This window comes from Bufo bufo, chromosome 1 (genome assembly GCF_905171765.1).
Source record: "Bufo bufo chromosome 1, aBufBuf1.1, whole genome shotgun sequence".
NCBI classification, from domain to species: Eukaryota; Metazoa; Chordata; class Amphibia; order Anura; family Bufonidae; genus Bufo; species Bufo bufo.
The window spans coordinates 619,858,289-619,874,025 of NC_053389.1; the positions used below are offsets into that span (position 1 = coordinate 619,858,289).

At 43.9% G+C, this 15,737-nt stretch overlaps 1 protein-coding gene across 3 annotated transcripts in view; it reads left to right on the plus strand.

Annotated features, from left to right (window-relative positions):
- The window catches only part of CSNK1G1 (casein kinase 1 gamma 1), a 79,017-nt gene that overhangs the window by 35,942 nt on the left and 27,338 nt on the right, over positions 1-15,737 (plus strand). For all 3 annotated transcript variants that reach the window (XM_040413767.1, XM_040413768.1, XM_040413769.1), the window contains exons 5-7: positions 263-414; positions 2,190-2,424; positions 13,117-13,202. In XM_040413767.1, the coding sequence (XP_040269701.1) occupies positions 263-414; positions 2,190-2,424; positions 13,117-13,202 (473 nt within the window). The remainder of the gene's footprint in view (positions 1-262; positions 415-2,189; positions 2,425-13,116; positions 13,203-15,737) is intronic.

Sequence of the window (15,737 nt, forward strand, 5' to 3'; positions counted from 1 at the left end):
AATCGGTGTCAAACTGTGCTAGGAGACCCTTCCCAACTGGTAACACCCAGCTGGACTTTTATGTGCAAAATGCAAGTAGTTACTGAAACGGGTCAGGAGAGGTGACAGGTCCTCTTTAAACACCGTGCAGGGTGAAACCAGCTTAAAAATGAGATTCTGCTGATTAGCATTAAAAAAATGATGTAAGTTTATGCTTAAATAACTGGAGGTATATCTGGTAATAGTTTTTCCTTCCTGTGGCTGACGTTTACTTGTTTTCCAGCTGATGGGCTTCCCCAGGTTTTCTACTTCGGTCCTTGTGGAAAGTACAATGCCATGGTACTGGAGCTTCTGGGTCCGAGCTTAGAAGACTTGTTTGACCTATGTGACAGGACTTTTACCTTGAAGACTGTGCTCATGATAGCTATTCAGTTGGTGAGCAGGCCTTTTCTATTACCTCTGCCCAATACCGCTTTGCAGAAGAATCATTTGTTCTTGAAGACTACATGCTGTTTTCCATATGGATTGCCAGTTTCTTTTCCTGTTTTATGCTATTGCGTTAAAGCAGTATTCTCTAAATATTTTTCCATTTTTAAATAAAAAAATTAAAGCGCTTAAGGGGTTTCTGTCAGCAGGAAAATGGTTATTAACCTGGCTGACATTAGCGATGTACTAATGTCAGCTGAATGTAACTATATTAGTGCCCTCTCACTGCGTGCCGCTGTTATTGAGAAAAAATATAACTTTTATAATATGCAAATGATCCTCTGGGGGGGGGGGGGCGTTGCTCCTGCTCTTAGAGGCTTCATTCTCCCACCTCTGGCCACACCCTTTTACTCTTGATTGACAGGACCAGGCAGCGCGGGTCTCCTCTTGCTGGCCCTTTCTGCCGTGGAAATCTTGCGCCTGCGCCGAATACTGAACAGGACTGCGCAGGCGCGAGATTTCCACAGCAGACATGGCCGGCAAGAGGAGACCAGCGCTGCCTGGCCCTGTCAATCAAGTGTAGCAGGGCATGGCCAGAGGTGGGAGAACGAAGCCTCTAGGAGCAGGAGCAACGCCCCCCCCCCCCCCCCCCCCCCCCCCTCTCCTAGAGACTTCGTAAAGTAATAACTTCGGCTCATCAGAGCCAATCCATTCTAATACTGTACGGAGCTCCCTATTGATAACCTATCCTGAGGATAGGTCATCAATCTAAAAAAAGCGGACTACCCCTATAATTTCTAATGTGATGAGAAGGTGGCAGTTGGCGAAACAGGAGATGTAAGGATCTGTCAGCAGTTTTGATCTTGCTAAACAAATGACAGCACTAGTTAATACCCTTTGTGGAGCTTTTCTCGAAGGTGTAGTGTGACTATGAAGTCCTGCAAATTCTGCTCTCTCAAGCAAGTGCCTGTGCCAGGGCTTCAGTGTGAAGTGGTGTCTGCATTTAAAGGGGTATTCCAGGACAGGCCGTCTGTATCGGATCAGCAAGTTTCCTGTTAAATCTGCTTATCGCCCCCATGAACTCTAGAACGAGGGGAGAGGAGCGTGCGCATTGCATGCTCTCACTTCACTGCAGAGGATGGAATTGAGACAGGCCCATAGCAATCTAAGGAGCCTCCTTTTTTTTTTTTTTTTTTTGCAGAGACAGAGCACTCAGACCACACCAATCTAAAGTTTAGATAGGTTTCTATGACATCAAAAGTGTTTTGAAATGTCACCCTTTGAAGGGGTATTCCCATCTCAGACAATGGGGGCATATCGATAAGATATGCCCCCCATTGTCTGATAGGTGCGGGTCCCAGCAGTGGGACCCGCACCTATCTTGTAAAAGCAGCTGGCAAAGTCCTGAGGGGCGCACCGTGCATGTGTGGCTGCCCTGCATTTATTTCTATGGGGCTGCCAAAAATATTCAAGCACTGGCTCAGCCCTTTCCGCCCATAGAAATGAATGGGACTGGTGGCCACGCAAGCGCAGTGTGCTCCTATTCAATTCTGTGGGGAGAGTGCTTGGTAGTGGGGGTCCTCCAGTCACCACCTTTGTTCCCGATATAGGTGCGGGTCCCAGCTGTGTTACCTGCACATATCAGAGAGATGCCCCTATTGTCTCATATGGGAATACCCCTCTAAGCTTGTGAAAGTGGCAGACTTGTTGAGACAATTTTCTTTTCTTGTAACCAGTCATAGTTGTGTGTGGGTTTTGTTTAATTTTCTTTTTCATTTTTTCAGATCTCAAGGATGGAATATGTGCATTCTAAGAACCTCATTTACAGAGACGTTAAGCCAGAGAATTTCTTAATTGGTCGCCAGGGGAATAAGCGAGAACATGTCATCCACATTATTGACTTTGGACTGGCCAAGGAATATATAGACCCAGAAACCAAAAAGCACATACCTTATCGGGAACACAAGAGTTTAACTGGAACAGCAAGATACATGTCCATAAACACCCACTTAGGAAAAGGTGAGCATTTTTGCAATTTTTTTCGTGAAGGGGAAAAATTAAATCTTAGAGTACCTGTCATGTCCTCACTGATGTGTGTATGCATACCTTTACTGTTAAAGATCGCTGACTCCCAAGTTTTTTTTTGTTTTTGTTTTTTTTCTTTCTTTTTTTTTACACCTAGCTTCTAGTGCTCAACCTCTGTTGTTTTTTCATTTTGGTACGGTACCAATGAATAGTCAGGTTGGTTGTCCCCAGCACCCAGGGTCAGTGGCTGAGGGAGCAACGCAATGACAAGTTTGGTGCTGTTGGTTGCCAAAATTAATGGCACCAATAGTGATGAAATGGGGGAAACTGGAAGTAAAAGAAAAACGCCACCGATGTCAGCGATCGTTCAGCTGCAAAGGTATGGAGCCTGTTGAACTTCTGTCAGGACCTGACAGGTCCTCAATAAAGGGGGACTGATCATCTATCCTGGATAGGTCATCAGTATCTAATCGGTGGGGGTCTGACACCCAAGACCCCCACTGATCAGCTGTTTGAGAAGGCACCGGCCTCATCATATATTAGGTGCATACTCCTGCAGTCAGTGTGCCTAAGAAGAAATCTACGACCGCTCAGAGCTGCCATAGATTTCTGGATTCATTGACACCAGAAAACTGGTGTAAATGAACATACATTATGTCTCTGCAGCTCACCCTGCCCACTTCTCTGCCCTTGCCACACCCCTGCACTCCAAAGGACTCTTCAAAAAGTCAAAGCGTTTTATTCACCCATAAAGTGGCAAAGAGCAACGTAAATGAACCTGAGATGAGTCCTGTCCAGGACTCATTTCAGGTTAATTTGCATATGCATCAAATCGTTTTTTACACAATAAAAGCACACAGAGCTATGGGGACTGGGTATTGCGGATGTGCTAGCGGCCATCTAGCAACCCATGTCCTCAGCTCTATACACAAAATACCGGTGACATGTTCTCTTTAAGAGAATGTCTTTATCACACTAGTTTATGGGAATCATGGGAAGTATGTCTGTAGTTGGATTACAGTTCATGAAAATCTAGACCTGTCGCCTCCAAACTGATATGTCAACAGATAGTAATTGCCTATAGTGTTAGAAATCTCCTTGCTCAAGTAAATTAATCACCCTCATATCTCGGGATCTTCACTCTATGGAGGTCTTTTTTTTATCTATATACAATTTTCTGTAATGGGGGCTATGCTTTAAATCAGGCGTCTCACCTGTGGCCGTGTATATGGGCCGCACATAGAACATTTTTCCAGTTGACGGGCCTCTCCCCTGAGACTCGCCTCAGCCAGCTATGCTTGGGAATGACGTCAAGAGCTCCCCTAGTGGTGACGACAGTGGGATGTGAGGGATATTGCTACTTTTTTGTGTGAGTTTATTCAATTCTCAAAAATAAATGTCACATGGCTAGACAACCCCTTCTTATTACTGACCCCAAAATTAATATAGACTTCCAAACCAGACCCCAGAATTAATACAGAGCCCTAGGCCAGACCCTAAAATTAACACAGCCCTCAGATTTATTTTTTTTTATAGCCCAGAGTACACCCTAAATCAGCCCCTAATTGCCTTCAGAACCCAGATTCCAGATTAAACCCCATATCAGACCCTAAATTTATGCAGACCCCAGATCAACTCTCAAATTCATGCAGACGTCAGATTAGACCCCAAATGTATACAGACCTGTCCTGGCACCAATGCTGCACTGCGTCAGGTCATATTGGATGCCTAGGTGCACTCCGTTCTGGAGCTGTACTCTTCAAGGACCTAGGCAGCGCCAGCACCGGACGAGGAGGAAAAGCACTAAGTAGTCAGCGCAGCGCTAGTGGTGCCATCCCGGCTGCTCCCTGGGCTTTCTGTCCTATACTAATGAGCACTGTGGACACCACAATAGAAGTGCTCATTAGATAAAGGGATTCTGTCCCCATCAAACTGTTTGCAAAGACACATAGCTGTGGTTCACCTGATAAAAATGCAGTTTAGCTTTTGTTGATATGAGACTCCTTTCCAAAGTTGTGATACCGTTTCTTAATATGTAAATTAGGCTTTTGGTGCAATGAGGGAATCGTCATTGCTCTTTTTGCACCCAAGCTCCACTCCTTTCTGTAGTCGCCCCCTTCCTCACTGCTTTGATTGACAGGGCCAGGCAGTGGCAAAGCACTGAGGGATGGGGCTGGCCACAGAAAGGAGTCGAGCTTGGGTGCAACAAGAGCAGTGGTGATACCCTCGTTGCACCAAAGGCCTAATTTGCATATTAAGAAAAAGTATCTTGTTAACAGTTACTTGAGGTATTGGGGGCTGGGGTGCTTTAAATCGTAGAAGGTTCCTTTTATCTACGGTTCTGGCTAGCTTATGCTTAGCCCATTTACTGCCAGGGGCACATGAAAGCACTCATTTTAGGGTCCATTCACACATCCGTGTGTGTTTTGCGGATCCGCAAAACACGGACAGCGGCAATGTGCGTTCCGCATTTTGCGGACCGCACATTGCAGGCACTAAGAGAACATGCCTATTCTTGTCCGCTATTGCGGACAAGATTAGGACATGTTCTATTTTTTTCAGGATCGGAAGTGTGGGTCCGGAAGTGCAGGTGCGGGCCCATAGAAATGAATGGGACCGCAACTCCATTCCGCAAAATGCGGAATGGAATTGCGGATGTGTGAATGGAGCCTTATGGTGAGAAAGCCGGAGTATTTATATTTCTGGGAACCAGTTTTCAGACCTGTGCTCTCCATATTTACTGAACTGTTGCTTGTCTGCTTGTGTTGACTGTGGTTGGGAAGGCAGGTGATGTGTGTTGTGGTTTCCATTGTCTTCTATGGTTATCATATGACTTGATAGGTGAGTGCTTTTGTAACTATATCGTGAAAGCGGTTCAATACAGGGATTTCTCCCTCCATTAAAGGGAGATTCTGGGGCACATATTGAAGGCTTATTCTTTAGCATAGGCCATGTTCTGTTCATTGTTAACACAGGCTCAGCAGCTAGACAGTGCCTGGTAATGTAACTCTATCTCCATTCAAGTGAATGCTCCTCTGATCGGCAGGATTCCTTGTGGTCAGATTCCACTGTTCACCATTAATGGACTCTCCATAGGATAGACCACCAATGTTGTAGTGTTGGAAATCCCCCCCCCCCCCCATATAAATTAAGTTTTAATGCCTGAAAAGGGAATGTTGTCCCATCTTCCAGCAGCAGGTGATAGAGCAAATCAATAAATAGGAAAAATAATATGGAAAAAAAAAATCAGTCTAGGGGTACTTTCACACTAGCGTTAGAAGAATGCGGCAGGGAGTTCCGTTGCCGGAACTGCCTGCCGGATCCAGAAGTCTGCATGCAAACGGAGATCATTTGTTTCCGGATGCAAATCTGGTGTCATCCAGAAAAACTGATCCGGTATATATTTATTTTTATTTTTTACATTTTTAAAGGTCTGCACATGCGCAGACCGTAAAACCGGATTGCTCAATGCAGAAATTTCTTAAACACTTGGTACCGGATCCGGTATTAATACATTTCAATGGAAAATAATGCCGGATCTGGAATTCCGGCAAGTGTTCCGGAATTCAATACTGTAAAAGGGATGGAACGGAAGACACCCTGATGCATCCTAAACGGATTTCTTTCCATTCAGAATGCATTAGGATAAAACGATGCATTTTTTTTCTGGTATTGAGCCCCTATGACGGAACTCCAATACCGGAACACTTTAACGCTAGTGTGAAAGTAGCCTAAGGTCCTGTTCACATCTCGTTTTTGTTGTTCGTCAAGCGGATACGTTTGTAAACAGAAAAAACGTATAGAAACCTATGACTTGACAAACCCATATACCAGGGATGGCCAACCTGCGGCTCTCCAGCTGTTGCAAAACTACAACTCCCAGCATACCCAGACTGCCTTCAGCTTACAGCAGGGCATGGAGGGAGTTGTAGTTTTACAACAGCTGGAGAGCCGCAGGTTGGCCATCCCTGCCATATACTATAATTGTGCAAACATAAATGGGCCTGTTCACATCTGCGTTGGAGGCTATGTCACAGGGTATGTCAAAAATTGTGGAGAAAAAGTTAGGGTCCTGGATAGGGCTATTACCTCCCTAATTAGGTTTCATTAACAACTACTAACCATTATTAAACAACTTATATCATCCTGACCCTAGTTTTCAAATTTATTTTTTCTTTTGTCTTTCTATATTGATTGATTAATTATTATTTGGAGGGATTCATTGACTATTTTATTTATACATATTAAAAGTTATATTTTAGAATCGTGGGATCATGTTGTGGATGACCTATAATGGTGAGGCAACTTTAATCTGTTGACCTTCTCCTTTTTTATAACTTATTTTTACAGCGTTTTCAAATTGACAAGTTTGCGGTAAATTCCAGCTAGTTCACTTATTTTCATTGGTTCAGGGAAGAGAAATAAGCTGTATGTAGTTGTGCTGCTAGAGTAGAAAGCTGCATAGAAGATCGATATCTGGATTTGATAATGGTCCCTTCTCACAAGGACATCCACTACCCTGCTACATTATTCATCAGTGGACATTAGCTGGACGACTACTCTTATGGGCATTTTCTGTACTACAATTGAGCTGAAAGCTTCCTTTAGGCACTAGGGTAGGTTCACATATGCGTTCTGAGATCCGGTAGCCTGATCTTGCAGAGGAACCAGCTACCTGATTTCACTGCATCAGACCTTGCCAGATACTGCCGTTCACCGCCGGACCCTATTGACTACAATGGGATCCTGCAGTGATCTGGCTGCTTTCCTGCATGAAGCTATTATTATTTTTTTCTGGCCTCCAGCCACCAATTATACCAGAACAGGCTGCCGGCTTTTCTAACGCCAGTGTAAAGATAGCATTAACTATCTGGTTTTATGATTGGACAAAATGATTGTAGTAGTTGTCCCAAAAGAACCCAACACACCACTTGTTTTAGAGCTAACTACTTTTCAGTATAGCACGTACAGGACAGTGTGTGTTAGCAGAGAATTGACCAAAGCATTGTCTTGGAAATAACCAGTCCTGTGTGGCAAACGTTTGTATGCTTTAGAGTAGCGGAAGGTGGCCGTACTCGTTAGACCAAGGCCGATCAAACTACTGCCCAATCATCTGTGTATTCGTTTTTTGTTTGGGAATAAGAGATTTTCTACATGCTTGATCTTTTGTTCTGAAGGCCGCATGCCCACGACCATATGTATTTTGCGGTTCTAAATGCGGATCCGCAGAATACGGATGACTTCAGTGTTGCATCTAGACCCATTGACCATGGGTCTGTAGTCCACATTTTATGGCCAATTCTAGGATATGTTCTATTTTCTGCAGGACGGACATATGGTTGAAGAAAAGACATGAATGATGCATACGATTGTGTGCATCAGGACTAAGGGAGATAACATAGGATAGCATAGCATGAGGTCTCAGGTCTGCTGACGGCTGTTGGAGCTTTATGGCCACGTCAAGTAGTTTTGTCTGGCCCTCAAACCACCCAGTTTCATACACATGGGGGGGTATTGTGCGTTCAACAAATAAAGATAATTCCTTGTATAATGAAACGTTAAAAGGATAAGTCATCAGTATCTGATAGGTGGGGGTCTGACACCAGGGACCTTGGAAAAGCCTGTGTCTTCTCCAACAGCTGATCAGTGGAGGTCCTCAGTGTCGGACCTCCGCCGATCAGATACTGAGGACTTATCCAGAGGACAAGTCATCAGTTAAAAACATCTCGGAAAACCCCTTTAAATCATTTTCCAATATACTTTTTGTATTGATTACATACTGTTTTCAACATCTCTGCTTGCTGTCATTTAATAGGAACCTTCATTTATTTACAATGGATATAAAGGGCAGGACTGAGTTATGAGCTCTCTTAACTGATCGAACGCCTGTGTGATCATCACATGATTAGGAGAGATTTTTTATCAGATGGAAACTTTGGTTTGGTTGTCCTACAATACCTGTCAGTAACATTGAGGGGATAACATAGTGACTAATGCTTTATATTTTCTTAGGGTATTTTCACACTTGCGTTAAAGGGGTTCTGCACTTTGTTTAAACTGATCTATCCTCTGGATAGATCATCAGCTTCTGATTGGCGGGGGTCCGACACCTGGGACCCCCGCTGATCAGCTGTTTGAGAAGGCAGCGGTGCTCCAGCAGTGCCGCGGCCTTCTTACTGTTTAGTTGAGAAAAGGGTTGAGCGGCACTCCTTGTTAGAAAGTCGGTGGTGCTCAGTGGTAGAGGGTACATCTAATATAGATGGAAAAACCACGGCACTCTATAGTTGCTTTTAGCTTCTTATTTTATTTCATTAATTATTTTCTTATCCATCTGGCCAACGTTTCGGTCTAATCCTAGACCTTGTTCACGGCCTGGTGTATAAACAATTGAACATTTAGAACAATATATAGAAAATGGAAAGGGTTACGGTACATAAAGGTGACGTATTACATAGTAGACAATATGACATGGTTGCGGAGAATATCTATCTTTTAAAGGTAATACGTAACGGACCAAAATTATACATGATTATACATTCCGACATGTTATCAGCATGGTCTGGTGATGGAGAGTAAGAGCGGTATAGACTAGGAGGGGGTACCAATCATCCCAGGTGGAGATGGTAGGATATATGCAGGGTATCTGTGAAATCCAAACAGTACATTATTAGATCAATGAGACAGGAGTAATCCTGTGATATGGGTAACAGAGTTCATATAAATCAGTTCCTGAAAAAACAAAGTTAGTAGCAGTGTAAGGCTTCATGCACACGACCGTTTTTTTTTTTTTTTGCTGTTCGCAAAACGGATTTCCGTTGTTCCGTGACCGTTTTTTCTTCCGTGGGTCTTCCTTGATTTTTGGAGGGTCGCCATGTGACGCCATGTGCGGGCGCATGCGCAGAGTGAGTCTGCGGTATAGACAGGGAACTGGCAGAGCGTGTTGACGTACTATATAATCATATAATGGTAATGGCGTGATGCTACCTGTCTGACAGTGGTCATTTCACCTGTAGAAAATAACGAGGGGGGAGGAAAAATTTGTATCGAGAAACACATTTCATGTACATTGACAGAAAGCAAAAAGTTAAGCAGTAAAAAAATCGGATAATGGAATAGAGAAATGGAAACCTTTAAATCCAGGAATATGGAATCAACAGCAAGATCAGGAAATGCAAAAATCAAAGTCTCTATTTAATCCACGTGGTGTCAAGGTATTAAGTTCGAAAATCCAGTAGGCCTCACGTTGTTTTAGACGTGCCGTCCTGTTTCCTCCGCGTCTTGCCGCTGCTACTGTTCAAGAATTTGGAATCTGAATTGATCTGATGGTTAGCCGAGATGAAGTGGTGTGGTACTGGTAGTTCGGTTTTGCGACAACGGATGTTAAACTTGTGCTTGGAAATGCGGTCCTGTACACATTGGGTGGTTTTACCCACGTATGCAAGGCCGCATGGGCAACATATTAAATAAACGACATATGAGGATGCGCATGTGAAAAAGCCTTTTGGGTGGTATATTTTACCTGAGTGTGGGTGGATGGTCCTATTGCCTCTAATGACATTGTTGCATTGGGCACAATTGAGACATGGATAAGAACCTGTTTTGGATGGTGCCAGTGTGGATCGTTTCATAGGACCAATATCTGCCTTCACTAGTCCGTCTTTGAGATTTTGTGGCCTTTTATCACACATGCGGACTGGAGACTGAAATTCTGGGATCTCTGGTTATGGCCAATGTTTTTTTTTATTATTGTTTGGATCTTTGGCATGATAGGCTGATATGTCACAACTAGTGGGAGTCGGGGAGGGGATGGAGTGGTGTTTGAGGAGGAATCGGGGCGTGTGGGAAGGGACTGTTCTTGTTTAAGTAGGGAAAGTGGATACCCCCTATCCTAAAAAATTTTAGACATTTCTTGCAATCGTTGTTTACAAAGTGTGGGATCCTTGACAATTCTAGATACTCTTTGAAACTGGGAACGGGGTAAGGATTGTTTTGTGGTATGGGGATGACAGCTGGAGTAGTGAAAAAGAGTATTCCGGTCGGTTGGTTTGCGATGTAGATCGGTGGTCATTGTGCCATTGGATGTCTTAATAACTACCGTATCCAGAAAACTAATGGATTGTGGATCAGTGTGTTCTGTGAACTGCAGGTCTGGGTCAATACTGTTGATGTGTAATAGAAATGCAGAGAATGAGTTGTGGTCGCCTCTCCATAAACAGAATACATCGTCGATGTATCTGTGCCATGATATTGCATGTGTTTGGAACAGGTCATTGGAATAGATCCAATCTTCCTCGAAACGGGCCATAAAGGCATTGGCATAAGGTGGCGCTACCATGGCGGTCCCTTTCTTTTGGATGTAGAAGTTGTCACCAAACATGAAAAACTGTGTTGTAGTACTAATTCTACTAGATGTATTCAGAAGGTCCCTGCTGCAGGGGATAATTCAGAAGTTGTCAACAGTATTGTAACTGCTTCAATTCCTTTATCATGTGAGATGGAAGTGTATAGGCTATTGACATCTAGTGTCACTAGTAGACTGGCTGGGGGTAGGTCTTGTAGATTTGAAATAATGGATAGGAATTGTGAAGTATCCAGTAAAAAGGAGCGTGTTTGTTTGACGAGTGGAGTAAGTATTTTTTCAAGGAACATCGATAATGGTGAGAGTAGAGGGTCAGTGGAGGCTACAATTGGTCTACCTGGTGGATGGGTAAGGTTTTTGTGGATTTTCGGTAGGATGTAAAATGACTGGGAGAATAGGATTGTTGTTGAGAAGAAAGGTGTATGTGGGTTTGTCAATGGTACCTAATTGGAGATGATGGTCTAGAAACGTGGTGATGTCTCTTGTTAGTTTAAAGGTGGGATTGTATTGGACCTGTTCATAGGTGGTGGTGTCTGATAATTGCCTTTGTATTTCTTGAATGTATAGCGAGGTATCCATTATGACTATTGCGCCACCTTTGTCAGCTGGTTTAATGGTAATTGATTTATCTGACTGTAGTGTATTCACTGTTTAGCGCCGGCCCAGTGACGTCACGACTAGTATCACTGGCCTGGGCGGGGCTAAGCTCTGTTCACTTGAATGGAGCTTAGCCCCGCCCAGGCCACTTGAAACTAGTCATGACGTCACTGGGCCATCGGTAAACAGCGAGAATGCTGGAGCGCTGCTGCCTTCTCAAACAGCTGATCGGCGGGGGTCCGACACCTGGGACCCCTGCAGATCAGAAGCTGATGATCTATCCAGAGGATAGATCATCAGTTTAAACAAAGTGCACAACCCCTTTAAAGTTTTCCGGTATGGAGTTCCATCCGCTGGGCTCAATCCTGGGAAAAAAAACACTTCAGTTTTATCCTAATGCATTCTGAATGGAGTGAATTGCATTCAGGATGCATCATTTCAGTCCCTCTTACGTTTTTTGGACGGAGAAAATACCACAGCATGCTGCAGTTTTCTCTCCCGCCAAAAATACTGAACACTTGCCGGAATGCCGGATCTTTGAAGTGTGTTAGTGCCGGATCCATTAATACCGGATTCGTTTTTCCGGATGACACCGGAGAGACGGATCTGTTATTGCAATGTATTTGTGAGACGTATCCGGATCCGTCTCACAAATGCATCCGTTTGCGTCCAGATTGCCGGAATCCTCTGACCCAAGTGTGAAAGTACCCTCATATGTTCTTTATCGGAAAACTCATTTATGACCGATAGATGATAAATCTATGATCGCTGCGGGTCGGACCGCTGAGACTCCCAGGGGTCATGAGATCGGAGGCCCTTGTGTGAGTGAGCATCACTTGTGTGTGACTTCCGAGTAGTGGTCACACTTGCACGCCATCATGTCATTCACCCAGGACTTGGGGACCCTATTTTCCTGTGCTCGCTGGAGATCCCAGTGTTTGGACCCCCAGAAAGCATAGACTTACTATTTATCACTCAGCCCCAGGATAAATGATAACTGGAAAACCCCTTTAATACTTCTGCATGAAAAAGATATGTGGAAGGGAAGAAAATTTACTGGCAATCGGCGTATGTCACAGAGAAAACGAAGGGAGTTCTCAGCTGTGATGACAGTGCCGGACAGCATCCTGGCAGAGCGTTATTATTGGGTTAACTGCAGTCCTGTGTAAGTTTATAGGTTTTGTCTGGTTTTCCGGCCAGTGACTGCTGATTAATAACGGGGTTGCTGCCATTGATTACAGTAGGCTGTGATTGGCCGTGGGCTATAGAGTTTGCATTGTCAAACCTCTTATCCTCTGTTGCTAGCTGTTTGACAGGAACATTGCATAATGGTATGATTTCTATGGCAACTACAGTGTAAAATGTTATTATATCGGTGCTATTACAGTGCTCTGCTTCTCACCTCCACTACTTCAATGGAAACATTTGCATTTCCATAGACGAGTCTCTATTGTATACCGTATTCATGGGTATAAGCTGGGACACTACAGAATATTCCTATAGGGCAGGTCAAGGCTCTCAAGTATCACATCTTAGTAGAAAGGAAAGACTCTGTAACATAATGCCTTAATTTATGGTAAGGTAGGGTCATTGAGCTTGTGTGCTAAAAGAAGACGATGGTATAGAGTCCTGGAGCCCGGCTTTATTCTACGTACAGTGTGTTACATGAATAATAATCTATACGTGAAATATACACGTAACAATCATTTCTTTTTCTTTTATCTACTAAGAACAAAGCCGAAGAGATGACCTGGAGGCACTGGGACATATGTTCATGTATTTCTTACGAGGGAGCCTTCCATGGCAAGGCCTAAAGGTAAGGAGTTATCCTCAGGAAATGTCTGTATAAACGTGCTGGCGATCGGTCAGGTAGGTAGAAGTATTTTCTTCACATAATACAACATAGCATTGGCTATGTGTAAGTGACCATCAGGTTACACCAGGTCTGGATTGTTAGGGTTCCTGGGATTCGCATCCTCGCCTATCCCTTGGTTGAACGTGATGGACTCATATTAGCTATGTAACTATGTGGCAGAAAATTCAGCAACTGAAAATCCGTTCCATTCCTATGAACGGGGCAGCAAGCGCATGGATTTCTGCAAGCTCCATTAAGGTGAACGGAAGAGATTTTTTTCAGTCGCAGAATTTTCTACCACAAGATCTGCCACGTGTGAGGGCGCACTAACCGCTTAGGAGGTCGATGCAACCAGATGATTTGCACGTAGCCTCCACAACATCCAGAGGAGTCATCAGTTTGTGACCAGACCCTGCAGCATAGACAACTGGTGGTTTTTTTGCTTTTAAGGGTTCTGTTAGAATTACATTTTTCCTTGTGGAGACCTCCAGGTTGTCATAAGGGGTCCTATAGGCCAGGCAATGCTTCCTGGGGAAAAAGGAAATGACATCTATCCTTACTTTATGGGAAATATTCTTGCTTTGTATTCACATCTTCGTTAGAGATGATACAGCCTAATTGTTGGCTGTCAGCCAGGACTAAAAACGCTATATTCAGCGATATTTGTCTGGCGAAACCCGGCAATTATGCCTGAAAGTGGCTAGATGACCACCGGGTCTGTTGAGTGCTGGATCCATGAACGCCACCAGCAGGCGGTGCCAGAACAGCCTGCCGGAAACATTCACCAGATGTGAACATAGCAGGAGTCGTTGTTCCAAGGTCTAAAATGGTTGTCCAGGACAAGAAAATCATGGCGACTTTCTTACAAAAAAAACAGCACCGCAGGTTGTGCCTGGTATTGCAGCTCTGCTCCATTCACTTCAGTGGAGCTCAGCTTCTATGGATAGTTGTGCTCTATTAGTAAGAAAGCAGCCATAGTTTTCTTATCCTGGACAACCCCTTTAAAGGGCACATTGACTAATAGGGTAGCTATCCAGTAGGTGGCACTAGAGGACCAGCTTTTGTCTATCTGGATAAGAACTTGTTTTCATTGGCTGTAAGGACACCTCCATATCTACCAGGAAAATATCAATTTCCCAGCAAATCCACTGCAAAACCCATCTGCTATATGCACATCTTGCTGCATTTTCACTCTGTTGAATGGGGTAAAATCCAAAGAAAGAATGGACTTGCTGCAGATGTAAAATCTCATGTCCGTTTCCATATTTTTTTTTATTTTTTATTTTATTTCCAGCTTCTGCTGTAATTTATATGCTGTGGATTTTCTCCCCTCAAGTCTGGGCAGAAAATTTTCAGCGGATCCACTACACTTGAGCATGGCTTAAATTTCCAGGATCATGGTCGATGGTTTGTTCTGGAGAATGTAGAATCGGCTCTTCGTTTCCTCCCGTCCTTGATGACCTCTAACGTGTTCTCACTGGACAGGTGCTATAGGATGATAACATTATGATGGTGGCAGGTTCCACATGTCTAAATGTCAGCTTATGGCAACGCTCCAGTTTCTATTCATGGAGTCAAAGGCGGACTTCTGCCCGGTCTTCTTAGAAATGTAGCATAGCAGCCTAAAATAATGATGCGCTGCAGTCATCTGGTTTGTGGGACAGAAAAGCAGAATATTTTTTTTTTGCGTAATGTAGTTCAACACTCCAGCTGCTGTGGAACTACAGCTCCCAGCATGCACACTTGCTTGGCTGTTCTTTTGTTGTAAATGGATAGTTATTTAATGGAATGTTTTCATCAGAAATAATTATATTTTTTTCACTCAATATTCATTTTGGCAGTATTAGACCATTTAGAATTAAATTCTAAATATTGTCTCACTTCAGCAGTCAGCTTGAGAGCTAAAACTCCTGTGTGGATAGGTTCTTGGCTGTTTACTGCTGCTGTGAGGGGCACGTGATATCTGTTAGGCTACATGCACACGACCGTGCCGTTTTTTGCGGTCCCATTGTAGACATGCCTATTCTTGTCCGCAAAACGGACAACAATAGGACATGCTATATTTTTTTGCGAGGCCACGGAACGGAGCAACGGATGTGGACAGCACACGGAGTGCTGTCCGCATCTTTTGCAGCCCCATTAAAGTGAATGGGTCCGCACCCGAGCCGCAAAAACTGAGGCTCGGATGCAGACCCGAAAAACGGTTGTGTGCATGAGGCCTTAGTAGAATTAGGATGACAGTAGGTCAGCTCCGTTCTCCTGATCTTCCTATATAAAGATGCTCACAGAAGAGCATTGCACTTATCAGTGTAACGTGGGATGTTCTAATGGAGTCAGCCATCCCTCTTTCATTTCTGGTTGCAGTGATGGTCTGACTGAGAGTCAAGCGAGGCTGTTTGCTGTGCTAAAGGATAACTAGCATAGTTGCCTATAGCAACCAATCAGATTGTGCCTTGCATTTTTCAGAGCTCATTTTGAATCTGGTTGCTATGGGCA